The 25,966-nt window shown below is 48.4% G+C and overlaps 1 protein-coding gene across 1 annotated transcript; it reads right to left on the bottom strand.

The window, feature by feature from the left end:
- Nucleotides 1-747: 747 nt before the first annotated feature.
- On the bottom strand, nt 748-25,966 carry TIMM50 (translocase of inner mitochondrial membrane 50). The gene is made up of 11 exons (XM_070949373.1): nt 25,718-25,966; nt 24,623-24,764; nt 24,046-24,077; nt 13,823-13,844; nt 9,502-9,560; nt 8,639-8,758; nt 8,157-8,261; nt 6,000-6,098; nt 2,883-3,039; nt 2,249-2,355; nt 748-1,376 (listed from the first exon to the last, which is right to left on the bottom strand). Exons 1-11 carry the CDS (start codon nt 25,964-25,966, stop codon nt 1,275-1,277), a joined length of 1,194 nt encoding a protein of 397 aa, XP_070805474.1. The 3' UTR covers nt 748-1,274.

The following is a 25,966-nucleotide window of genomic DNA, read 5'->3' as shown; positions in this document are numbered from 1 at the left end:
TTGACCGGTGTCCTGCCAGGTTTCTGCCCAGCTGATGTCCTAAGCCGGTGCTTTTCAGAGTTGGCAACTTGAAAGACGGGTAGACTTCCCTTCCCAGAAGAGCTGGCTGGGGCATTCTGGGAGTTGAAGTCCACAAAGGGGCCACGTTTGGAGACCCCCCAGACTCCGTGTGAAGGAAGAAACCGTTCCTGCGACTGAAAAATGGTAAAACTCTGCTGCCGTGTTTATGCATCGGAAACAAAGCACCTTTGGAGGCCGTTCTCTCCCCCCCCCCCCCAAGCACTTTCCGGCTGCTTTCCTTTCCTGTTTACAGCTGGTCTCAGCTTCAAGACAAAGAGCTGCCCCTGGTTTCTCAGTGGGGAGATACTGAGGGGGGGGGGAGGCAGACACAGGGCAAGAAAACCCGGACGTCAGCCTGATGGACCAACCCTGCCTGGCCTTCTTTCTCCTCCTCTTCTTCTTCCCCTCAACAAGGCCTGATGTAGGTAACCCCCCTCCCTTCTAGCACTGATGATGTTATCTACTTGGGTAGGAAAACGTCTGCAAGAAAGCAACCCAGCTCAGAGAGCACCAAGAACCCCACCGTCCTCCTCCTCTTCCTCCGCCCCATCTCCTCCACTCTGAAAAACCCACTCCCTCCTAACACTGATGATGTTCCCTAGTTGGGTCATGAAACGTCTGCAAGAAAACCACCCAGCTCAGAGAGCCCCAAGGGCCCCACAGGAGACTGACATAGCAGAAGCATCGTTCTTATAAAGATAGCCATTTATTTGGAGGGGGCCCTCCATTCCTTTCCATTCACCCCAACAGGCTGACCAACGGCACCGTCTGTCGCCCAATGGGAACATGATAACAAGGGATGAGAGCCACTGGAGAGACCACCTCCCCCTCCCCCTCCCCTGGCTGGGGTTTTTCCTCCTTTTCGTTGCCGCTGCAGTCAGGCTCCTTTCTTGGGCAGGTGATGGCTTGGCTCCCCGGCCCTCCCGGAGCCTGACCCCAAAGCGGTCCCCTTCCCAGGGCTGAGGGACAGGCTCCCTTTCACCCACCAAAGTCTTGGTCTCAAAAAATGCTGCCGCCGCCGGAGGGGGCCTCAGGGGCAAGTGGGGGCCAGTTGTAAGCCCTCCATCCGTGTCCAGCTTGGGCCGAAGTCTGTGCCCCTCCAGCTGCAGCCTCCCCGAGAAGGCCCCTCCCCATCAGGCCAGGGGTCCGAGGGGCCAGAACGGCTGAGAAGTCCATTCGTGGATGGGGGCGGCTGGTCCTGAGGGGGCCCGGAGTCACTGCTGCTTGGAGCGAGGCCACAGCCGGCTGGCCAGGGAGCCCAGGAAGAGCTGCTGCTTCTTGTGCTGGGTCAGGTCGGAGAGACGCTGCTGTTCCTCCTGGGAAGGGGCACAGACACCGGCACTGACGTCATCCCCCGCAATGCAGCCCAGCCGGGGGTCTCGGAAGCCGTGGCAGCCCTGTCCCCACCCAGAGGGATTAAACCAGAGCCGCCCAACCTTGGCAACTTTAAGACCCGTGGACTTCAACTCCTAGAATTCCCCAGCCGGCATGACACAGGCAGCCCTTGACTTAGCACCGTTTGTTTAGTGACCGTTCAAAGTTACGACGGCACTGGAAAAAAGTGGCTCATGACTGTTTGTCAGCGTTAGGACCGTTGCAGTAGCCACATGGTCACGTGATCAAAATTTGGCCGTGACAGCTACCTTTGTCCTGGGGTCACGCGATCCCCTTTTGTGACCTTCTCAGCGGTCTTCCAACAAGCCACGTTGGTGGGGAAGCCGGACTCATTTAATGACTGCATGATTCACTTAAGAGCTGCAGGGATTCACTTAACAGCAGTGGAAAAAAGGTCATGAGATGAGAAGCCACTCATTTAGCAACCACTTTGGTTAGTGACGGAAATTTTGGGGTGAACTGTAGTTTTAAGGAAGGAGAATCTTTGTAGCTCAGGGCTGACATGAGGGGTCCTTGGTGGTCTCTGAGCTGGCTTGTTTTCTTGCAGACCGATTCCTAGTTTGGGTAATGAAACATCTGCAAGAAAGCCAGCCAGCTCAGAGACCACCATGGCCTGCCTCCCTTTCTCCTCTCCACAAGCCCCCCTCTCCTCTAACGCTGATGATGTTACCTAGTTGGGTAATGAAACGTCTGCAAGAAAGCCAGCCAGCTCAGAGACCACCAAGGACCCCTCGTGAATTGTGTCTGTAGGTCAAGGACATCCTGTGAATCCACCCCCCCTTCTCACTCTCACCTGCTCCAGCTGGGACTGCCTGCGTTTGAAAGCCTCCAGTGGATCTTCTTCCAAGGAATAGTTCTCCAGCACAGAGCGAACGTCTTCCACTCCGCTCATAGCGATGGCTGCAGGCGAGAAGAACCACAGATGAGCCCAAAGACCGGGTGGAGGGATCAACCCAACAGCCTGGCTTTCTTCCTCCAAGGCTCAAGCCTCTCTCCATTCGCACCCTCTGCCATCTGCCCCCGGGATTCTCTAGGCCAAAGCCTGGCCAGGCCGGGGCTCAAAGCTCCCTCTGGATCTTCTGGGAAAAACAGCTGGGAAGGGAGACGGCTCAGGGTGAGGGTCGCCTCTGGCTTGCCTGCTGGTTTCCTTGAAAGCGAGGCCTCTGCTTGCTTTTTGAAAGGTTATCACAATAGAAAATGGAAATGGAAATAAAGATAGGGAAATAGGGGAGGGGAAAAAAGGGGAGGGGGTTAAAGAGAAGGGGTCCATTTCCAAATTTTTTCAGGGCAGTAAAATACAAAATAAAATAACCTCCTCATATTTTTTTAATTTTCCAACTTGACAAATGCTAGACATTCCTATAACTGCAAATGGCCTTAATTGGTGAAACCCAACATCCAAAGTTCGCGTTTTGCCCCGGGCTCACTTTTGAGGAAGGCCGACAGGTCGAAGAGGGTGCGGTCGTCAGAGTTCCCGTCCCACTTCTTGAGGGCCAGGCCGTTGAAGGGCTGCAGGCGGAAGGCCTCCTTCTTGCAATCCACCACCACCACCTTGGCCGGGTCCCTGTTCAGGCAGGAGATGTCCTGGGGGAAGCAAGGAGACTGGCAGGTGGGACCTCTGACCGTTTAGGCTCCATCCATCCATCTATCTTTCTCTCTCTCTCTGTCCATCCATCCATCCGATGAATCAATATTTATGTCTTCTCTGTCTGTCCATCATCTATCCATCTACTTATCATCCATCCAATCAATCAATCGATGTCATCTGTCCGTCCGTCCATCCATCCATCCATCCATCCATCCATCCATCCATCCATCTTTCTATCATCTATTCATCCATCCATTCAATCAATCAATCAATCAACATGTTGTCTGTATCTGTCTATCCATCCATCCGTCCATCCATCCATCCACCATCTTTTAATCAACCATCTTTGGTAACTTTAAGATGAGTGGACTTCAACTCCCAGAATTAGCCAGCCAGACCTCTCTTTTTCTCTCTCATCTATCTATAGCTCCATTTTTAAAACCGCCCATCTCCTTCACAGAGGGATTCTGGGTACTGTACAGATAAAATATCAAAGCATAAACAGAGAATACACAACTGAAAGTGTAAAGGCAAGGATAAATTAAAATGTCTGGGAAAATTAACTAAAAGGCTGGGATGAGGGGGCTTTTAGGGTGCTAGACAGTCCCGTGGCCCCGGGCCCTCTGGGGTTCCTCCAGTGCTTTCAGAAAAGTCAGCTGGCTGAGCAAACAAGGGGAGCCGGAGAGTGTGCGTGTTTCCCCCTCCTTCCTTCTGTGTGGCCCAAGGGCATTCAGAGGGGATCCGGCCTTCAATGTTCCTGGCAGGGAAATCCCCACATCCTCCCACCATTTTTCCTCCTGCCTCGTTTCACAGGATGACAATTCGGAGAAATTCTGTACAGGATTTTTCACGTTGAGACTCCTGGCTGATGCAAGGCTGCATGGCGATCTAGGTTCTTTGGACTGGATGACCTTTTAAAAAATCCTAGAAATGAACTGGGAGAAGTCTATAATCCCTCACACAGTCCGCTTGATTGGGATGAGCTTTAAGATAAATAATGCAAACTGCCTCAATTGCTCAGCTGTTAAAGCAGCGAGGTCTACTTTTTCATGTACAAAATACAAAATACTCCAAAGTCCCAGGCCCTCAGGAAATAAAAATAATCAACTACACTGGAAGTTAGTCATTAAGTCGTTCAATCAACTAGTTTTCTGTGTGGTTTTTCCCCCCCCTTTTCATTTGTTTTGGTTGCCTTGCTGGATTAGAGCAGACTTGGTTTTTCAACAAATCGCTCCGGCTTCCAAATCTTTATTTTCAGTGCAAAGACAAAGGACTCTGAGGGAACTGGGAAGAAATCTGCCCCCCCCTTCCCCCCCAACGCATAGTGAAAAATGCCTTCTTTCAAGCTATGTTTAATTGCCTGGCTGGCTTGTTCCTTTTCTATTACTTATCGTTTTATCATGAAAGATAAAATGCAAAATAGAAAAATGAACAAACAAAACAAAACAAAAGCATGCATTCAACACTAAAAATGACAAAAAGGAAAAAAAGGAAAAAAATAGTTTACAAAAAAAAAAAAACCTGGAAAAAAATGATCAAATAAATTTAACATTTAATATGTAGGATATACTCTGGTTGGGAGAAGAGAAGAGAAGAGAAGAGAAGAGAAGAGAAGAGAAGAGAAGAGAAGAGAAGAGAAGAGAAGAGAAGAGAAGAAAGAAGGGGAGGGGAGGAGAAGAAAGGAGAGGAAAGGAAAAAGGAAAAGAGAAGAGGAAAGGAAAAAAGAAAAGGAAAGGAAAGGAAAGGAAAAGCAGTAAGAAGCCCGGCTGTCTTATTTCAAGAATTTCCCCCCCCCAGATCCTTGAGCATTTGGACTCAAGTGAGTCTTGCCTCTTTTTCCATCTTTAATGCAACCGCCCAAGAGTGAGGCTGCTTCCCCCAAGAAGAGAAAACCTCCCCCCTCTGCCCCACAATGCTTACTTGGGGAGGGGGGAGAAGAATCCAAACAATTAAGATAGGGAGAAGGCCCCCCACCAGCAGCAGATGGGAGGTGACGGGGAGGGGGGAGGCAGTGCAGAAGACAGACAGAAGGCAGCTTTGCCCCCCCCCCCGTCCCCTGCCCCCCCAGCTAAGCCATCCTCCCTCTATTGTGGACAGCCGGCCCAGGGGACTTGCCTTGTGGAGCACGTGGCCAAGGCAGCTGCTCGCTCAGACTGCGGCCTCATCCAGAGAGGCAACAGGCAGCGGAGGTCGAGGGAAAAGGCATTCTGGGATGCCAAGAGTGGGCCCACGGCAGGGGGAGGAGGCCCCGAAGGCAAAGGCCCCGAGCCCTCAGGGAGGTTTGAGGTCCTGTACTCCTTTTCTTGGAGGCAAGCCCTGCTGGCGGGACTCAACGGAAGCAAATCCTCCAACTGTGCGTTTGGGAGACGGTCCAGCCGAGTTGGAGCCAGTCAACCAGTTTGGCCTAGTGGTTAAGGTGCCAGGCTAGAAAGTGGGAGAAGGTGACTTCTAGTCTTGCCTTATGAATGAAAGCCGGCCGGGTGTCTTTGGGCCAATGACCAGGAGATGGTGAGTTCTAGTCCTGGTTTAGGCATGAAAGACAACTGGATGACTTAGGGCCAGTCCCTCTCCCTCTCAGCCCAACCCACCTCACAGGGTGATTAGTGTGGCAAAACAGGAGTACGACATTGTGTTGGAGATGTTCGCTGTGGGATACAAATAAATAAATAATTAAAATAAACCAACCAATTTTGAGGGATGCTAATACACAATTACTTCTGTCCCTGTGTATTATTCAAACAGCCAGACAAAGCCAGCTTGTGATTCACTTAAGAATTGTGGTAAGAAAGCGTGAAAATGGGGCAAAAGCCCTGCGTAACACCTGTCTTGCTTAGCAGTAGAAATTTTGGCTCCACTGCGGTCGAGGACTACCTGTGCCGTGATAAATTTGGAGAATTTACAGCACATCGTGCTGGAGCCCTAAACCAAAGCCTTCCAGACCGTGCTGGAGCCGTACCTTCACGTGATGCCCATCCATGTAGCGAGTGGCGTCTCGGAAGAGCCGATAGGAGATGAAGCCGTGGGGATCCACGCTGTCGATGAGGGGGAAAGCTGTCTGGGAGAGGGGAGAGAAGGCCCAGAATAATTCTCAAAGGACTTTAAAAGAGGTCGAGGTGTCATGAGCAGCATCAGCTCCAGTCGAAGGACGTTAAAAATGGTCTGGCTTGGAGGCTCTCTGGGCGCTCTCAGGAAACAGCTTCGGAGGGTGCACAGCCAATCCTGCGCCTTCCTTCTTAGAAAGGATGGATCACAGTCGCTTGACAGTGGGACGGGCAGCATATAAGTTTAATAAATAAATAAGAATAAATTGAGTCAAGCAGGAGATATCAAGGGGGAGATACGGTGATCACACAGGGGACAATATTCACCCACACCGGCTGAAAAGTGGCAGCCCTGAGCAGAACATCTACGATAATACTTAGAATAACTAAGATATTCTCACAATTTCTCAGATATTTGCCAAGCACGGGAAAATCGGGAAGCCCAGGCAGTTCAAATGAATATAAAGCTTTATTGAGAGCTTACGCTCTTCACGCAAGAATCTGAACTACTAACGGTCAAAGCAAATTGGTGGCAAATAAGAATCAGCGGAAGTCAAGGGGGGCTGGAGTTAGATCCCTCGTGGGCACGAAGAGACTCAAGACTGATGACACGTTTGACCCCTCCTTCCCTCGGACTCAGCCTGGTCGCCTCCTACAAGTAGTCCTCGACTTACAACAGTTAATTTAGTGACTGTTCAAGATTATAATGGCACTGAAAAGAAGTGACTTATGACCATTTTTCACACTTAATGACCATTGCAGCATCCCCATGGCTATTTCATCAAAATCCGGACGCTTGGCAACTGAGTCATATTTATGACGGTTGCAGTGTCCCTGGGTCATGTGGTCCCCTTTTGCGACCTTCTGACAAGCAAAGACAACGGGCAAGCCAGATTCACTTAACAACCATGTTACTAATTTAACTACTGCAGTGATTCACTTAACAATGGTGGCAGGAAAGGTCGTAAAATGGGGCAAAACACTTAACAAATGTTTCACTTAGCAACAGAAATGTTGGGGCTCAGTTGTAGTCGTTAAGTTGAGGACTTATTCTTAGAATATCTACGATATTCTTAGAACATATAACATATTCTTGAGATTATTCAGAATACCTAAGATATTCTCTTGACTATGTACTTCTTCTCAAGGAGCTGTTGTGAATTGTGACACAGTGCCTGCCCGTTTTAGGGCCGCAGCTCTGGATTTGACCTAGCTGGATCCCATGAGTTAACTAAGTGCCCAGAAGGCAGAGGTGGATGCTGGCAGCCTTTTCCCTGAGCGGTTCCTGACCTTCGGGGTGAGGACTGGGGTGCTGCTTTCTCCCCAAAGACAGGCCCACTCAATTAGCACAGCAATGGTTCGGATTCAATAGGCTGCAAGGCGCAGAGAGGGGGCCATTCACATTCAAATGAGCCACGGCACGCTCCCTGGGAGAGACCCCACTGCCACCACTCAAGCGTGAGAAAGGAGGAGCGTGGAAGGGAAGAGAGGGCTAGGGCTAACCGGCTGTGCTAAGCTGCCCCTCCCTCTCCCCCTCTCTAGATGGCCTGACATGGTCTAAGGTTATCCCCTGTGGTCACTCTGCATCTGTGTGGCCAGCATGGGCATTGGACACAAAGTCCAGGCTGGCCTGCAACAAGCTGGATCGCCCTTCATTCCTTTGCTGGGACATTCATGTCCAGTTCCCCCAGTCGGGCACAGCAATGGCTGGAACAGGGTTTGCTAGTCCAGCAGCGGCCGAAACCATAAGGCAGTTTTAGCTAAAGCAGGGACCTCCGAAGTGGCCAACTTCAAGACTTCGGGACTTCAACTCCCAGAACCCCCCAGTCAGCCAGGATTCTGGGAGTTGAAGTCCCCAAGTCTTAAAGTTGCCCAGTTTGGAGGTTCCTGAGCTAAAGAATCTTTTTAGGGCTTAATTTAAAACTAAATAATGGATTTTAATTTCAATAAAAGGGGACAGGTTCATTCTGCATACTCAAAGCCTCTTTAAAATGGGGGAGAAAAGAGGAGCTGAGCACTCTACCTCCCAAACCGCTTGGCCAGCTGGCAGGGCCCATCCCTGGAGCACTCACCATGCCCGTCTCCGAGGTGAAAATGACGATTTCGTAGAGAGGAGCCAACTGCTGGAAGAGGTTGTCGATGCCCGGCCTTTTTTTGAAGCGCCAGCCGGTCACTAACTGAGGACAGGACAGAGAGAGAGAGAGAGAGAGAGAGAGAGAAGAGAGACCTTGAGAGAAAGCTAACACCAGCTAGGCAGTAAAGACAATGCCCAACTAACCCCCATCGGTCCTGGCAGATATTCTGGTGCTTTTCTTGCAGACGTTTCATTATCAAACTAGGTAAAATCAGCCCGCTCCCTTCTAACCCTGATGATGTTACCTACTTGGTAATGAAACGTCTACAAGAAAAGCACCAAGCTCAGAGAGCACCAAGGATCCCACACAATTCAAACTGTTGGTAGGTGGGTCAGGGTGGCAACTAAGTGTCCGTCCTGCCCCCTGGCTCTGAGGGGAATGCGGTGCCCCCATCCCCAATTCCTGGAAAGGATACAGACCGACCATTCAGGGTGCAGCAGGACATCGGTGAGTTCAATGACCAGGGTGTAAGGTGGCTGATAATACGGTTCCTTCAAGGGATCTGGCAGCAACTTAGGGCTGGTGGGCTCCATGATCATCTGGAAAAAGAAACTGAGGCCATGAGGCCAAGATACAGAACGGGGTTGGGGGGGAAGAGTGGGATGCTATGTTTTTATCCCTGGTTTGGCTCAAGGGGGGAAAATTCACCCGGATTGGGTAGTAAACCAGAAAGCTTTAAAGCCGACTAGGATATAAACTCATTTTGGTGCAGTTTTCCATTTGGGAGAATTGTGAAAAGATTCTAAAAACAGTGCTGTCCAATCTTGGTCATTTTAAGACCTGTGGACAGCTTGGCTGGGGAATTCTGGGAGTTGACGTCCACAAGTCTTTTTTTTTTTTTTTAAATAATTTTTATTCAACATTTACATCTTTAACATCCTTGTTACATTTTTACAGCTTTCCGATACCGGCATCTTTGATAATATCTATAACCAACTGTATACACATACATTTTATATATTACTTACTAATTTTTATATTCACTACAATTTATACCTATCTATTACACAATAATTATTTCGTTCCTCTATAATATCTTCTCTTACGTTTATACATTTATACATTAATTTTGGATTGTTTCTCCAACCAGTTATACCATCTATTCCATGTCTCGTAATACATCGTTTCGTCTCGGTCTTTTAATTCCATTGTTAATTTATCTGCTTCTGCCTATTCTAGCACCTTTTTTATGATCATCGTATTTGATGGAGCAAATCCACAAGTTTTAAAGGGGCTGAGTTTGGACAGCCCTGTTCCAAAATAGATGAAACAGGACACTCACCTGACTATAATCTTTGAAATACTTGTATGACCTTCGCAGCTGTTGAAGGATCACCACATCTGTAAGCCAAATGGAAGAAAGCCTGTTGCAGGACCAGGGGAAGCATCCCCCCCATTGCTGGTGGAACCCGGTTCCCAGAGCCCCGTTATTCTGCAGGTTAAACGTCTCAATGTAACCTGACAGGCACCCAGTCCAATACGCCTTTCGCTCCTGGGTGCTGGCATGTACAACCGAAGCCGGTTCCAATTGCAGTTCAGGCTACAAGAAATCCATTTTAATGCCCTCAAAAACCCAGCAATATGATTTCTACTGAAAGAAAAAAAAATTCTATTCTATTCTACTTTTTAAGTAGGTATTTTTCTGGGCAGGGAATGGAGGGAGCTGCTGTATATAAAGTTACTTCCAGCCATCGAACTTTAGGCTTTATGGTCTCAAGTGGAATAAAACACAGGTGGTCCTGGACTTACAACCATTCTTTTAGTGGCCATTCCAAGTTACAAGGGTGCTAAAAAAAATGACATGACCAGTTCTCGTAATTACGACTATTGCAGCATCCCTGTGGTCATGTGACCAAAATTCAGGGGCTTGGCAGCTGATATGCATTAAGCAACAGTTGTAGGTTGTGTGATCACCATTTGTGACCATCCCTGAGAAGGAAAGCCAAGGCAGGAAGCCCGATTCATTTAATGACTGCTTGGTCCACTTAAACTGAAATGTTTCACTTAACAACCGTGGGAAACAGGTTGTAAAATCAGGACTGACTCACTTAACACCGGCCTTGCTTAGCAAAGGAAATAGCGCTCCCAATTGTGGTTGTAAGTCGAGGACTACCTGGGAGTCCCCAGAAGGAAGGGAAAAAAAAAAGAAGAAAGAAGTACATTTGGGTGCGACTGCAGTTCTTGAGCTGAACACGGACTCTTTAGGAGCAATGATTACTCAAGGCTGCAGCTCCAACCTGGTTTCTTCTCCGGGTCTCTCCTCCCTCCCAACCATCTGACGTCGCTGGAACATATGTGGGGCTGCAGCGCTGTTTCCCCCCCCCCCCAAAAAAAAACATACAAGGGATTCTCCGAGGACCAGCTTGCTTAAGCAGAGGTCAGGCTGGGGAAGAGAGAGCGTGTGAGCAAGGCTGCAGCCTCCCCACCAGCCCTGTTAACTATCCCTCTGAGATTACAGCTTCCCCATTTTAGCCGCCAGGGTTATTCAAACAGAAGCTCTAAGTTAATCAATCAAAGGCAGGCCTGTTGAATGGGGTGTAATTTGGGGCACATTGTTATGGTAATGGGAGCGGAGCAGCTGGGCTGGAGGACTGATGAGGGACGGGCGGGCGGGGCAAGGATTCCTGTCAACTGGAGGGTGCCATGGTGGAATCCCAGGAGGAGGCACCCTGTTGCCCCTGCCCCCACCCCCAAAATATTGGGCTGCAGCAGGCAGAAATGAATCAATCAGAATAGAGCTGAAAGGGGCCTCGGAGGTCTTCTAGTCCAACCCCCTGCTCAAGCAGGAGGCCCTATACTGTTTCAAACAGATGGCTGCCCAGTCTCTTCTTCAAAGCCTCCAGTGTTGGAGCTCCCACAACTTCTGGAGGCAAGCGGTTCCACTGGCTAATTGTTCTCATTGTTAGGAAGTTTCTCCTTAATCCCAGGTTGCTTCTCTCCTTGATTCGTTTCCATCCGTTGTTTCTTGTCCTGCCTTCGGGTGCTTTGGAAAACAGACTCTTCTTTGTGGCAGCCCCTCAAATTCTGGAACCCTTCATCGTATCCCGCTTCATCACTGGAGGTTTTAAAGGAAAGGCTGGACAGCCACTGTCTAAAATGGTAGAGGTTCTCCTGACTGAGCAGGGGGTCTGACTAAGCGTGATTTTTGCAGGAAAAGCTAAATAACTTCTCATTTTGGGATTAAGGCATTCCTTCATTCTTCCTGGAAGGCAAAAAGGAGAGAGAGGCCAAGAGCAGCCCAGATACGGTTAAACAAACCGGGGTTCCCCACCATGTGTGCAGTTTTTTCCACCCAGGAGGGATGAGTTAGCTGAAAATCTGGATGGAAGGGGGGGTGGGGAGGCAGGAGGAGGAAATTTTGGGGGGGGGGGGGCGTGCAATGAGGCTACACCTTTTAATCTGTCAGCACATATGCCCGGATGAAAGGAGCCGAGGAAGGCTGCCCCCGAAAGAAGCTCCCCCATCCGCTGCAGGACTCCCCTCCCCACTCTTGTCCGAAGCGTTCCACCACAATCTGCTTTGGGGAAGCCACGGCCAGGTTCCATCTGGCCCTCTGCCCCACATGGCGGCTCCTGCCTCCCTCCTCCACCTCCTCCGTTCCCAAAGCTCAGAATAGAAGGCAACAACGCTTCCTTAAGAATGAAGGCGGATCTAAGGGTCCCAGGATAATGTGGCAGGATGATCCAAGCTGGGTTGGTCACCGGTTCAGACGTTTTGTCTTCCGAGCTTTCGGACTCGTGCTGGAGCCCATCGTCAGAGAACTCCTCTCTGAAGTTCCGGGGGTCCTGATGACCAACCCAGACTGGGTTTTGTAGCAGGCACCATGTTTTGGGAAAGGAGAAGTTGGAATTCTCCAACTTGAAATTTGGAATTCTGAAAAGAGCCATTCCCTTTATACTATTAATATACTGTTTCCCCGAAAATAAGACCTCCCTGGATAATAAGCCCAATCGGGCTTTTGAGCGCATGCGCTAAAATAAGCCCTCCCCGAAAATACTTAACCGCATGAGCAGCCGTTCCCCGCCATTTCCTCTGGTTAGGGTTAGGGAGAGAGAGCTGGAAATCAGGTAAGATGGCAAGACGAGCCCCGTCTTGCTCCACCCACCCCAAAATAATAAGACCTCTTCGAAAATAAGGCCAAGCGCTTATTTCAGGGTTCAAAAAAATATAAGACAGGGTCTTATTTTCAGGGAAACACGGTAATTACAACAAGAAATAACGGATGGAAGCTTAACAAAGAGCAGCCCAATCTAGAAGGAGAACAATTAAACAGTGGAACGTCTTGCCTTCAGAAAGTGTGGGGGCTCCATTGTTTACAAGAATAGACTGGGCCACCATTTGACTGGGATGGAATAAGGCTCCTGCCTTGAGCAGGGGGTTGGACTACAAGACCTCCGAGGTCCCTTCCAACTCTACAGTTCTATCACTCAACTTTGATACTGCTCAGCTCCAACCAACTCTGAAGTCAACCGATGAGTTGTGCCATTTGTGAGCTCGGCGATGCTCAACCTTGGGGCCTCTTAGACGGCTGGACTCCAACTATCAGAATTCTTATCTAAGGGGGCACCAGACTAACCTATCTTATAAAGCAGGGGTCTCCCAACTTGGCAACTTTAAGACTTGTGGATTTCAACTCCCATGGCTGGCTGAGGAATTCTGGGAGGTGGAGTCCACAAGTCTTAGAGTTGCCAAGTTGGGAGACCCCTGCTTTTAAGCAAAGCAAGGAAGAATGTTTGGGGCTCAGAACAACCCCACATGCAGGGCTGATCGGGCCAAGCCGTGGCAGAATCTGCTGCAAAAGGAGGGATGATGCAACCCAAGGATGTCAAGACCCCAAACCGGCTTCCCCAGCTGCCTCTCTCGTCAGAGGGACATCTGGAATGCTCGTGACACGCTTTAGCCACCCTGGGGACGCGCCACCCTGGCCCCCTCCAAAGTCTTCATTCTTCCCCATTATCTGAGCACCAGGGACGTTGGCCTCCAGCTATGTGCAAGGGCAGGCAAGGAGGGAGGGGGGGGAGGGGGAGACCCTAGATGGTCTGAGGAATGGAGCACTGGCAGGTTGGCTTCCTGTCCTGCAAAGTTCTGCCCCACCGTCTGCTTTTGAAAACGGGCCTGCTGCTTTGGGGAGCAGAAACCCCCTCGCTGTGCAGCCGATGGCAAAAGGAAAGCGATTCCGGTTATTTCTGCCCGCTGCATTAAAGGAATATTCGCTTTTTGAAAAGGTGATTAAGAGCTGAGGGCACCAGGTCACAGCTGCAGCGACCCAGCTTCTGGTTCAAAGAGCTTAATCCCTTCACAGAGTAGTTTCTAGTGCCATTCAGTGGAAGCCGGACCCAACCGAGGGGCTTAGATAGTGAAACGTATTGATTAGCTGAAAACAATTTCTCTTTTTGCTCTCAAGAAATGCAGCCAGGATACTAAATTCCACAACTGCAAATAACATGCAGTGAACTTTCCAGTTGTGTTTTCCTTGGATAAGGGTGGCAACTCCAGATTTACTTCTGCAATCCCTTCGCTCCCATTCTTCACCCTTAAATCAACCTGTTGTCCGGAGCCCATCAAGGAAATTTTCAAAACCCCGGTCTTGACGGTCTACTTACCGTCATCAAATTCATCAGGGATCTGGGGAAAAAAAGAGAGAGAGAGAAAGAGAGAAAACAGTGTCTGTGGAGATTCTCAGTCATCCAGGTCCCAGTTGTCCCAAAGGTGCTTTTGAGAGAAAACGGTGTGTTTATTTTGATTCCAAGGGTCCACTGCATACCCCAAAATGGGGGCTGAGGGGGGAACAACACAGACACACAGCAACACACGTGTCCACCTGTTTATTTGTACCCCACCTTCATTTTTACAAGTAACTCAAGGAGGTGAACATATCTAATACTCCTTCCTCCTCCATAACAACCCTGGGAGGTGGGTTGGGCCAGGTTACCCAGCTGGTTTTCATGACTAAGGCGGGACTAGAACTCCCAGTCACCTGGTGACTAGCCCAAAGTCACCTAGCTGGCTTCCATAGCTGAGGCAGGACTAGAACTCACCATCTCCTGATAATTGGCCCAAAGTCACCCAGCTAGCTTTCATGCCTAAGGTGGGGCTAGAACTCACCACCTCCCAAAATCACCCAGCCGGCCTTTGTGCCTAAAGTGGGACTAGAACTCTCCATCTCCTAGTGATTGGTCCAAAGTCGCCCAGCTGGCTTTCATGCCTAAGACTGGACTAAAACTCCCTGCCTCCTACTTTCTAGCCTGGTGCCTTCAGCACTAAACCAAACTGGCCCTACAGCTGCCTTCTCCAACCGATGTGCTCCGATTTAACTGCCCTCCCCACACCATGAGGGAACTCAGTTGGGAAAGACTGGCTCAGGGTGGCGGTACTCAGGGTTGAGCGAGGCAGGCCGGTAGCTGCTACGATTCATTTTCTTCCTTTCGTGTTTACAAAACGTTCCTGGGGGGCAGCATCGGGCTGCGACTCCGAGTTCAGACTGGTCAGGCAAAGAGGTCAGCGGAAGACCGGCCAGGTCAAACCAGATGGCAGGAAGGAAGATGGGAGGAGGAAGGACATGGTTAATTTGGGGATAGTTTTACTCCCATGCCCAGTGCCATTCCAGAAGCAGGAACTTTTAAAGGAAAGAAAAAGAAAAGAAAAGAAATCCAGGATATGATGGAGACTCAGACACTGAGTGGATAGAGGGAAACAATGCCTTGGTGTAACACAGGAATTCTCAACAAGAGAGCTCGTCTTTTTTTGCTGTTTTTTTGTTCTCCAGGACTCTTTGGAAACAGATGAATGTATGAAAGGTGAATGTGTGAATGCATGAAGAGAGGGAATAAAACTTTAAGGCAGAGGCATCCACTTTAAAGACTTGTGGACTTCAACTCCCAGAATTCCCTAGCCAGCATAGCTTCTGGGAATTAAAATCCACACAGTCCTTGCTCCAGTGTTCCTGCAGATGCTGTACAGGGAGTCCTCGACTTACAACAGTTCATTTAGTGATGGTTCAAAGTCATAATGGCACTGAAAAAAGTGACTCATGACATTTTTCACACTTATGACCGTCGCAGCATCCCTGTGGTCACGAGATCAAAATTCGGGTGCTCGGCAACTGACTCGTATTTATGACGGCTGCAGTGTCCCCGGGGTCACGTGAGCCACTTTTGTGACCTTCTGACCAGCAGAATCAAGGGAGAAGCCAGGTTCACTTAACAACTGCAGTAACTCTGCATTAATTACTATTAATTACTAATTAATGACTCTGGCAAGAAAGGGTATAAAAAGGGGCAAAATTTACTTGACTAATGTTTCACTTAGCAACAGAAATTTTGGGTTCTATTGTGGCCGTAAGCCAAGGACTACCTGAACTGAATGCTCTGGGGAAAAAGAAATAGTTTGTCCAGGTGAGTTCTGACGTCAGGCAGGTGACAGGGTGCTCCTGAGCAGCCCCTCTTAGAGACCCACTGGTGAGCAAGGTGAGGAGGCATGAGGCAGCTATGAGCGTTGTAGCTCGGAGTCTTGGGCTTCACAATCTGCCAAAGGGACACCAAGGATTTCGGTCACCGAATGCCCTCACAAGCGGCCCTGGGGAAAGAACAAGGACGTGTCCAGTCAGAGCAAGGGGCCTTAGTCATCTTCCTTGAGAAGCAAGCAACCCCTTTTGCACTGTTAAAAAAAAAAAAATAACTTGGGTGTTTGCAGAAGCCATGAGTTTTGGTGCACCAGCCAAATGGCCTTCACACCTCCGAACTGGATGGTTGTGGCAAAGGGGTAGGAAGCAGCTCTTCTGAGTCCCCAGGCAGCAAGCGGAGATCCTGCAGGACCTTCGGCCTCAGACCCTCCTGAGTCAAAGCAGCTTTGATAGGGTAATGCTCGATCTAGGAGCCTCCTTCAATATACTGTACCACCTTCATTAGCCTTGAGATAAACCCTAACGGAAACTATTGAAGGAGAGAAGCCCCCTGAAAGGAAGGAGGAAATTCCTGGCAAGACAACCAGTGGAACTGCCTGCCTCCAGAAATTGTGGCAGCTCCATCACTGGAGGTTTTTAAGAAGAGACCAGACAGTCACTTATCTGAAATGGTATAGGTGCTCCTGCTAGGGCAGGGGGCTGGACTAGAAGACCTCCAAGGTCCCTTCCAGCTCTATTCTATTCAATATCACTTCTTTCTCCTAGCCTTTCTTAAACTGAAAGCTGATTTTTGTGTTCAGATTAAAATTTAAGGCTAAGAATAAGAGCCGCTCATGAATTCTGGTCTCAAATCCCCAAAGGTCCAAAACCTGCCGAAACAGAAGTGGTTTGGATTTCTTACCACCAGAGCCTAAATGGTTAATGGCACCTACATGGCCAGCAACCAAACCGCAGTCACCAAACAATACACAACTGAAAAGGGCAAAATGAAAGCAAGCAAGCAACAGCCACCATAATAAACGGATGACATCATTCCATTCTTCCCAGCCTGTCCCAAACAATTCAAGTTCCAAAAGGCTTACGGAAAGCCAGGAGCAGGGGGCCAATCTTGTTGCAAGGTGGGGCCTGGGTGCGATCCCACTGTAGAGGACCCCTTCTGAGGATCAGCACCTGCAAAACTCAGCCCCACCAAAGTGGGGGACCAAAAGCAGGGCTCACCACCCTTGGCAAGTTTAAGACTTATGGACTTCAATTCCCAGAATTCCCCAGCCAGCACAGCACAGCTGTCAGTTGAAGTTCACAAGTCTTAAAGTTGCTGGATGGGGAATTCTGGGAGTGGAAGTCCACAAGTCTTAAAGTTGCCAAGGTTGGAGACCCCTGCTCAAGAGGAATGAACAAGTGGGGGAGCAGGAAGAAGAGGTACAAGGTTGTTTTAAAAAATGGGCAGCCCTTTTTATAACAGGCCTGGATCCCCCATTTCTCTTACTGATTTCAAACACCGCAAAGGTTTTACATGCTCTCGCCCTACCCACAACGACTGCGTTATTTCCTTTACTATTTTACAATCGAGCGTGGCACGATTTGATTCCGATTCAAAGGAAGCAAGGACCAAAAGGGGAAAAAGATGACGGAGGGGTGGCCGGTTTGTTAAGCAGCACTGTGCAAGTACAAATTCAAACTGCCCAAAGCCAACTCGGAAGGTGCTGCATTTCAGTTTTGCGAAGTCTGCTCTCTTTGGGTCAAAATGACCCCACTCTAATATTCTGAAATAAGGCCGAACTAGTTCTCTCTCCCCAGAGAAGACTCGCTGGCCAATGCAGTCTTTCAACTCTGCCGGTGTTTGAAAGCACCAGCTGTTTGAGCCCCAAAGAATCACCCAGACAAAGTGACATAATAGATCTTAAAACAATTGTCCCTCCCCACACCCCCATCCGATCGTGCATGAGTGCGTGAATACAGAGCCATCCTACCAGGACAGCAAGAAGTTGATTCTTTTCGGCTACAGGTGCAGAAGGAAAGCGGCTGGGCTAGGATCAATCCCAGGGCAGATACTTTTTAGGGCGGTGGTTTTAATCATCTCGGGGTCTACCTTCCCAAATGCTCCTGGACCGAAGGCTGCGTGAAACCGAGCTAATCCCTGGCTGAGGGACACACGCCAGCTCACAAGCCATTGTTCTGTTTTACTTCTTTGGCCGCGAAATTTGGGATTATGTAAAGTGAGGCGGAAGGAAGAGGCCAAGTCGAAGAGACTGTAAACTGCACCAGTAAGAACCCGAGGCCTGATCTGCTTTGTTCCAGGCAACGGAGCGTCAACTTGACAGGGCAGGAAACTGAGGCTGACAATGGAGAACAGGCAGTGTCCTACCACACAATGGCAGCTGCCTGGGGGTCTCTTCCCCTCCCACCCTCCTTAACCAAATCCAGCCACCGCTGCCAGATTTACCCAACTGACCGTGTCAAATGATGGATTCATCTGCAAACTTGTTAACCGGAGGAAATGTCGAGTTGCTACAGAGATGCCGTCTCGAGGGAAGCCGGGGCACTCGATTGGGTGAGAATTTAAGATTCCCAATTTCTCTGCTCGTCTAAAGCCAGAAAGACTCGCAAAAGGACCATGCGGGGACTCCTCGACTTACAACCATTTGTTTAGGGAGCACTGAAAAAAGGGACTTGGGACCGTTTTTCACACTGATGACCGTGGCAGCTTCCCTGTGGCCAGGTGGTCTGGAATGCAGGATCCATGCAGGGACACTGGGCCACAGCCAGCATGGGATTCCAAGCACCTGAGAAGTATTTAAACAGAAAAAAATGGCTCTTTCCCTGCAAATACGGAGCCCTGGAAGCCACGGCATTGTCTGTCCCCACTGCCCTCCTAACCAGCACACAGGACCCAACTGGATAAAATGGTTTCCCTGTGTGGATATGTGGATTGGGAAGCCCAGAGAGGCCTGGTTGAATTCAGGAGGGAGGCAGCCGGGTGTAAGGTGAATATTACTGATATGGCAAATCTCTGCAATTCTCTGCTTTCTACCAACATTTCAGTCAGAATTTTGAAGCTCAAGGGCACCACCTTGAGAGGAAGGGCTGGGACACCTACATGCTTTAGACACTGCAGTCCTCCCTTCAGAGGACCATATCTGGTAAACGAAACAGACTCTTGAACACAGGAGTTTCTAAGAGGGCGAGAAAGGATGTCATTGTGATTGTTGTTAAGTCGTGTTCAGCTCTTTGCAAACCACGGACCACAGGTCCCCCTGACCTCCACTGCCTCCCGGAGTTTGCCCAAATCCACATTCATTATGTCGATGGACCCTATTCTAACCATCTCCTCCTCTGCCGTCCCCTTCTCATTTTGCCTTCCATTTTTCCCAGTATCAGGGACTTTTCCAAAGAGTCTACTCATCTCATTCGGTGGCCAAAGTATTTGAGCTTTGGCTTCAGGATCTGTCCTTCCAAAGGACAGTCAGGTTTGATTTTCTTTCAGATTGACTGATTGGATCCCCTTGAAGACCAGGGGACCCTCAAGAGTCTTCTCCAACAACCAGAAAGGACATTAGGTTCCAAAATGCCAGCCCCGAATAAAAGCAAGTCAGGAACACACCACTGAGATGCCTACGAAAAACAGAATCAGAATACAGACCTTGGAGGTCTTCTAGTCCAACCTCCTGCTTGAGAAGGAGACCCTATACCATTTCAGACAAGTGGCTGTCAAGTCCCTTTTTAAAAAACTCCAGTGATAAAGCATGACTTCTGGAAGGAAGCTGTTCCACTGGTTAATTGTCCTGACTGTTAGGAAGTTTCTTCTTAATTCCAGGTTGCTTCTCCCCTTGAGAACAATATCAAGGAGTTCTCCCCACATGTCCAAGAGGCAATGAGGGTACCAAGAAGCGGAAGGTCCTTCAGGATTTTCCCAACTGTTACCTCTTTCCCAGGGTGGCTCACTTACACTGCCCTAAGCACAGCTTTCCAGAAGTTGCCAACATTTTGTTTCCAAGACCGAGGCGGGAAGATCAATGCAAATGGGAAGAGTGAGAAAGGAAATTTGTAATAAAAAAAGATCAAGAAGCCTCTTTGAGCGGATCCACACTTCTCAGGACACGGAAGCTGAAGAAAAGTGTGGGAAAGAAAGAAAGATCAAAGCCTGAGCCTCTTTTACAGCCACTTAGGCCGAGATGGGCCTAGACGGGACGAGTCCCCCTGCACCCAGGCAATGCCATGCGACTTGCAGGAAGTTGTGAAGTGTGCCAGCCGGGGTCTTCAGACCAGGCACATTTGCCATCACGCCTCACTGTGGCCATTCGCATGAATGCGACAGGCAGCCTACGAGAAAGGGTCATTAGCGAAACCAAAGGGGGCTTATTATGGCCCCAGAGCAGGCGGGGAGAGGCAGGGAGCTACTTCAAAGCAAGGCCATTTGTAAGAATTCTAGACATCCTGTCTTTTGCGTCCCCCCCAAAAAAGAGGGGCTCAGGTTTGAGACAAATTTATACACATCCAACCAATGGAAGATAATATTTTACATCCTCTTCTATAAGAGAGAAACTTATGTAAGTTCTTTACTTACTTTAGCCAACACTGTAGAGTAATTATCTCTCGTAGTAATAAGATAATTCTAGGGGAATTGAGCTGTCTTACCATACATCTGCTAATTATCCAAAATATAATGGTGACATAGGAGCTGAAAAATAAAGGTTTCAGAAGGAAGAGTTATGACACAGTTCTCCCTTCTTAAAACTTGATTTTTTAAAGGGGGGGGGAGTCCACTTAAAGGCCAAACATTTGTGACTATGCATTGGTAATGGGATGGGACACCACAACATGAGGGTAGTTAAGGCACCAGGCTAGAAAGCGGGAGAAAGTAAGATCAAGTCCTGTGCCTTAGTTATGAAAGCTGGCTGGGCGGCTTTGGGCCAATCACCAGGAGACGGTGAGTTCTAGTCCCGCCTCAGCCATGAAAGCTGGCTGGGTGACTCCAGGCTAGTCCCTCATTCTCAGCCCAACCCACCTCACAAGCCTGGTGAGGAAAATATTTTTTTTTTCAAAATAATAAAGGCGGGATACAAATAGGTATATCAAACAAACTTCCCTTAGCCTGCATTCAAGGGGAAAGAGCTAAGTCAGGGACTCGGTGCTCCAACCTGCTTCCTTCCCACAGAGACTTCTCGGACAGTTGCCAATTGTGCCGGAATTGTGCTTGTTAATGCAAACAACCCAAGGCAGATGGCATGTGCCGGCCATAAGCTGACCCAAAGCCCATAACGGTGAGAAGAAACCGAGGCCCAGGAGGAGCATGAAAGGAACGTGTTCAGGTTTTGGTGACTGATGGGGGCTGGGGGAGAAGGGGAGGGTCATTCGCCCAGGGTGATTTAAGAAGCCCTCTCTTCCTCTGGGATAGTGCAGTATGATGTCCTCACCTCCAAGGATAATTCAGGTTGTTGTTTACAACAAGGTGAAGAATGGCAGCTTCTAACTTCAAAGCTGCCAGTATAGAGAAAGGAAATCAGGGCCTTAAAAGAGGAGTTGGGATAGTGGGTGGGTGTATTTTAAGTCTGCCGTTCAAAATGCCTCAGGGATGTGTAAGGCCACTAGCAATTCACACCTTGTTTCCTCAAGGGCACTTGGGACTTGTGCTACAGATCAAAAGAATCCTCCCTCATCCTCGTGGCTTGCAATTCACACAAAGGGAGAACATCTCTTTAGGAATCAACAATTAAAAAATGACCCCTGTAAGATAAGTGTGCCGACTACAGAATCCAGATGCTGTCACCCCAGACAAATTTCGAAAGCATCAACTTGGGGAAATAAATAGGGAAGACAGATCACAAATTTAAAATGTAGAAATACTGTACAACTGCAGAAGCTGCCTGCATTTCCCTGCTCAACAATAAATGCCTTTTATAACAAAAACTATGCTTACAGATTTAGGCTGCAATGTTTTGTACGTAATTGTTGCTGAGGAGGTGGGGAGGACATTTATGCAATCATGCTGAATTCCATTGTGATATTTGTGTGTGTGTGTGTGTGTGTGTGTGTGTGTATTTCAATAATGTCAATAAGAAACTAGACTGGATCAGGTGAAAGACAGAAAGGATAATGAATACCAAAAAAACCCCTTCCCTTCTGTATTGATGCCAGGATCAGACCATAGACTGAGCTGCAGAGTCACTACTGATCTAAGATTTTGTTAGATTAAAAAAATTATGGAATAATGCAGAATGTACAAGCATACTACAAACTTTAAGCACAGCCCTCTTTCCATCTATAGTGCTGAACAAAAGGGTGAGGATATTGTTTCCCTGAAATTCACCAATGAAAGAACAAACTCCACATCTGGACAAAATGTTGGAAGCCTGGAAGAAACTTTCTCAAGGAAATACAGCCCCATTAGCAAATGTGTAGCACTCCCCTGACAAGCAGCCCCTTCCCTCTTAGTGCCCCCCCTCCCCCGTGACAACAGGTACATCAAGCGCCCATCAGCCAGGACCCCTTTCACACATCCCTGGCAACATGTGCCTGCTGTAATCAGGACCACAAAACATCTGTGGGAACTTGGCTTCAGACTTTTCCCCATGGCCTGTCCTAGGCTGAGTCATCGTGTCACAGGAAATCGCCACCCAAATATTGTCTCGGTGGCACAAAAGGGATTTTGGAAACTGGCCTGGATTACATTCTGTACTCAGTGAAAGAGAAGCGTTTTTCCCTGTTCCAAGTTATGACTGGCTATTCTGCAAGTTGCACATATTTTGTTCAGAATCGGGATGAGGAGAAACAGAGCATCCCTAGAGATATTTTGTAAAAGGAGGCATGAGTATTTGCTAGTGGGGGGAATAAAAACTACAAAAACGAGGAAAAAAATCATAACACACTGTTCAGGAAAGTATAAGAGCAGCAGTTTGGTCTGGTAGTTAAGGCACCAGGTTACAAAACGGGAGATGGTGAGTTCTAGTCTTGCCTTAGTCATGAAAGCTAGGTGGGTGACTTTGGGCCAATCACTAGGAGATGGGGAGTTCTAGTTCCGCCTTAAATATGAACGCTAGCTGATTGACTTTGGACCTGTCACTCTCTCAGCCGAATCACCTCACAAGGTTGTTGTGGTGAGGAAAATAGGAGGAGCAAGGTGTATTGGATAACTCAACTGCCTTGAGTTATTTGAAAAAATAATAAAGGTGGGATACAAATAAACAAAATAAAAATAAATAAATAAGAAAATAGAATACCAGTAGCCATTTTTCTTTTATGACAATATATTAAGCAAAGAAAAGTGAATTACAAGTAGTCCTCAACTTACAAACACAACACTGGGACCAGAATTTCCAGTACTAAGCAAGACATTGAGTCAGGACTGATTTTAAGATCTTTTTTTTTTTTTTTGGCCATTGTTAAACAAATCACAGCATTTGTTAAGCGAATCAACACAGTAGTTAAATGAATCTGGCTTCCCGCATTGACTGCTTGTTGAAGCTGGAGGGAAAGGTCGCAAATGGTGATCATGTAACACACACACACACACACACACAGTGCAACCCTTGTAAATACATGCTGGTTGACAAGTGCTTGAATCTTGACGATGCTACCATAGGGATGCTGCAGCAGTTATTCCTGCTTATCAGTCAATTTTTTCAGTGCCATTGTGACTTTGTATGGTTGCTAAACAAGTGGTTGTAAGTCAACAACTACCAGTAACAAAACTGGAACATTGGAAACCTGCCACTAAAAGAGTCACCGCTCACACAATCTCCTTCTTTCTTTTTGCAACTGTGAAGTCCTGCTAGGATTGCTGAGGGGGCAGATTTGAGGCTGGGAGTTTGAGTTGGTTATTTTTGGAGCTCAGCAATTTCTGCTACCTCACTGCACAAGGCAAGAGCTAGAATGCTGGATGTCAACATGGGATAAGTAGGCTCAAGTCTAATCATGGTCTCTTAGTGATCTTGAAAAACTCCCATTCCCAGTCTAAGTGGCCTTTCAGGGCTGGTGCCATCTAAAGGACCAACCACCACAGTGAAAAACAGATGACTGCTATTTTGAAAGCTTGCATGCAAAGTAGTTTTTCTCTAGAGCAGTGGTGTCCAACCTTGGCAACTTTTAAGATCTGTGGACTTCAACTTCCAGAATTCCCCAGCCAGAGCATGCTGGGAATTATGGGAGTTGGGGTCCACAAGTCTTAAAGTTGCCATGGTTGGATATCTCTGCTCTACAGGGACATATAATCCTTGTGATGCTGGCTTTCATCACATTACATTGCTTGCTTTTCCTAGTCAGTTTTTACCAACACTAAATTTATTTGGAGCTCAAATTAATCTTTTCTGTGCTTCAGGCTACAACATCTGACTTTAGACTGCCCAGCATCTTTTGAACACTGAACGACCTCTAGTGGCAGCCACCTAGTTAACAAGAAAACTTCTTCTAGATAATAAAGCATCCTACCTTCGCACCATTTTCATCCACTGAATTACGACCTGCCAGAAAAAGAGAGAGGGTGAGTGAGTGAGTGAGTGAAAAAATGAGAAATATTTGTCAGCAATGAGAAATAGGGAGCCATTTAATAGCCTGGGGAGACGTGTATATGAATCTTGAGGACCTCATCTCTTCACACTTCCTAACAGTAATGGAACTAGATTTAGGCTAGAGAAATAAAACAACACACAATTCTTTCCATCAACCAATCTTCCGGGCTGACCACAAAATCACTAATGCCAACAAAGAGGACCCAACCAGTATCTTAAAAAGACCTGAAACAACCATCTTGGCAATAAACTATTCAACTCTTCACCTTCAGAGCATGACAATTTTGATTTCAAACAGAAACAGAACAGAAACCTCCATCAACACAACACTGTAACTGGAAGATATTACGCAGAGGCCTGGCCCCAGGATACAACTGCAACAATTCAGATTGTGGTACTGATCATAAGCCAGAGAAGAGAGCTTTGATACGATGCACTGACTGGTCCTGATTTTATCTTGGGTGTACCATAAAATCACAGGCCGAAAGCGGACTTACCAAAGATGTAGATAATTGCTATGCCGTTGCCAGCTCCGAGAAGGCCTACTATCTGCAGCAGTCTCTTTGTATAGGCAGGGTTCTGCTTTTTCGTCTTCTCTTGCTGTTCATCGGAGCCTTTCCCATCTTCTTCTCCTGTTGACTGGAGGGAGAGAGAGAAAATGCTGAATGGAGGTAGTGCACAATCACAGAAACCATATACTGATAGTCCTTCATTTATGACCACAATTGAACCCAACATTTTAGATGATGAGACAGTTGTTAAGTGATTTTTGGCTCATTTTACAATCTTTCCTGTCAACATTAAGTGAATCCCTACAGCTATTTAGTAACACAGTTGATAAGTGAATCTGGCTTCCCCATTGACTTTGCTTGTCAGTCACAAAAGGGGATCCCATGATCTCATGATCACTGCAACCATCATGAATATGAGCCAGTTGCCAAATGTCTGAATTTTGATCGCGTGACCACTGTTTTTCACACGGCCACACTGCAACCGTCGTAAGTGTGAAAAACAGTCATGTCATTTTTTTCCCAGTGGAGTTGTAAAGTGAATCTGACTTCCCCGCTGACTTTGCTTCTCAGAAGGTCGGCAAAGGTGGCTTCCTTGTCACCCCAGGAGACTGTGACCGTCATAAATATGAATCAGTTGCCAAGTGGCTGAAGTTTGACCTGGGACCATTTTTCACACTTACGACTGTTGCACCATCCTCAGGGTCGGTGCAACAGTCGTAAGTGTGAAAAACGGTCCCAGGTCACTTTTTCCAGTGCCACTTTAGTTTCGAACAGTCACTAAACGAATGGTTGTAAGTCGAGGACTACCTGCATTTTTGAATGACAGGATGCCCAATTCAGGACTTCAATTTTGATGCTCACTGAAGCTCCGTCTCTGAGCTCCCCCTAAGGCTGGTGGGCGTTCTGGCTTGGCCTAACCTACTGCTAACCTTCCGAGCTTCCAGCAGGCGAGGCCCGGGGCCCCAACCCGGCCTCCCCGGCCCCTGGAGCCCGACCCTTGCGGAAGCCCCCGTGATGGCCCTCCAACCGCCAAGGGAGGGTCGCTGTGGCCCCCGATGGCCTGTTCTGGCCGTCCCTCACCTTCTTCTGCTGCTGCTGCTGGGCCACCTCCCTCAGGACGGCCCCGGTCAGCCCCGGCCCCGCCGCCTTCGCCTGAGGAGGGACCCCCGGCGGAGCCCCCGAGCTCCACGTCCGACCCGGCAGCGCCCAGGCGCCGCCCCGCTTCCACCGCCGGCAGCCGGCGCCGCCTCCGCCGCCCAGCAGCGCTCGCAGCCCGCCCGTCAGCACCGCCTCAGACAGGACACGAGCGGCCGCCACCACCGCGGCCAT

The sequence above is a fragment of the Pituophis catenifer genome, unplaced genomic scaffold (genome assembly GCF_029215685.1).
Source record: "Pituophis catenifer annectens isolate HBS135680 unplaced genomic scaffold, rPitCat1.0.hap2 SCAF_9, whole genome shotgun sequence".
Taxonomy (NCBI): Eukaryota; Metazoa; Chordata; class Lepidosauria; order Squamata; family Colubridae; genus Pituophis; species Pituophis catenifer.
Note: the sequence above shows the minus strand (reverse complement) of the source record. Positions and strands in the feature narration are given on the sequence as shown.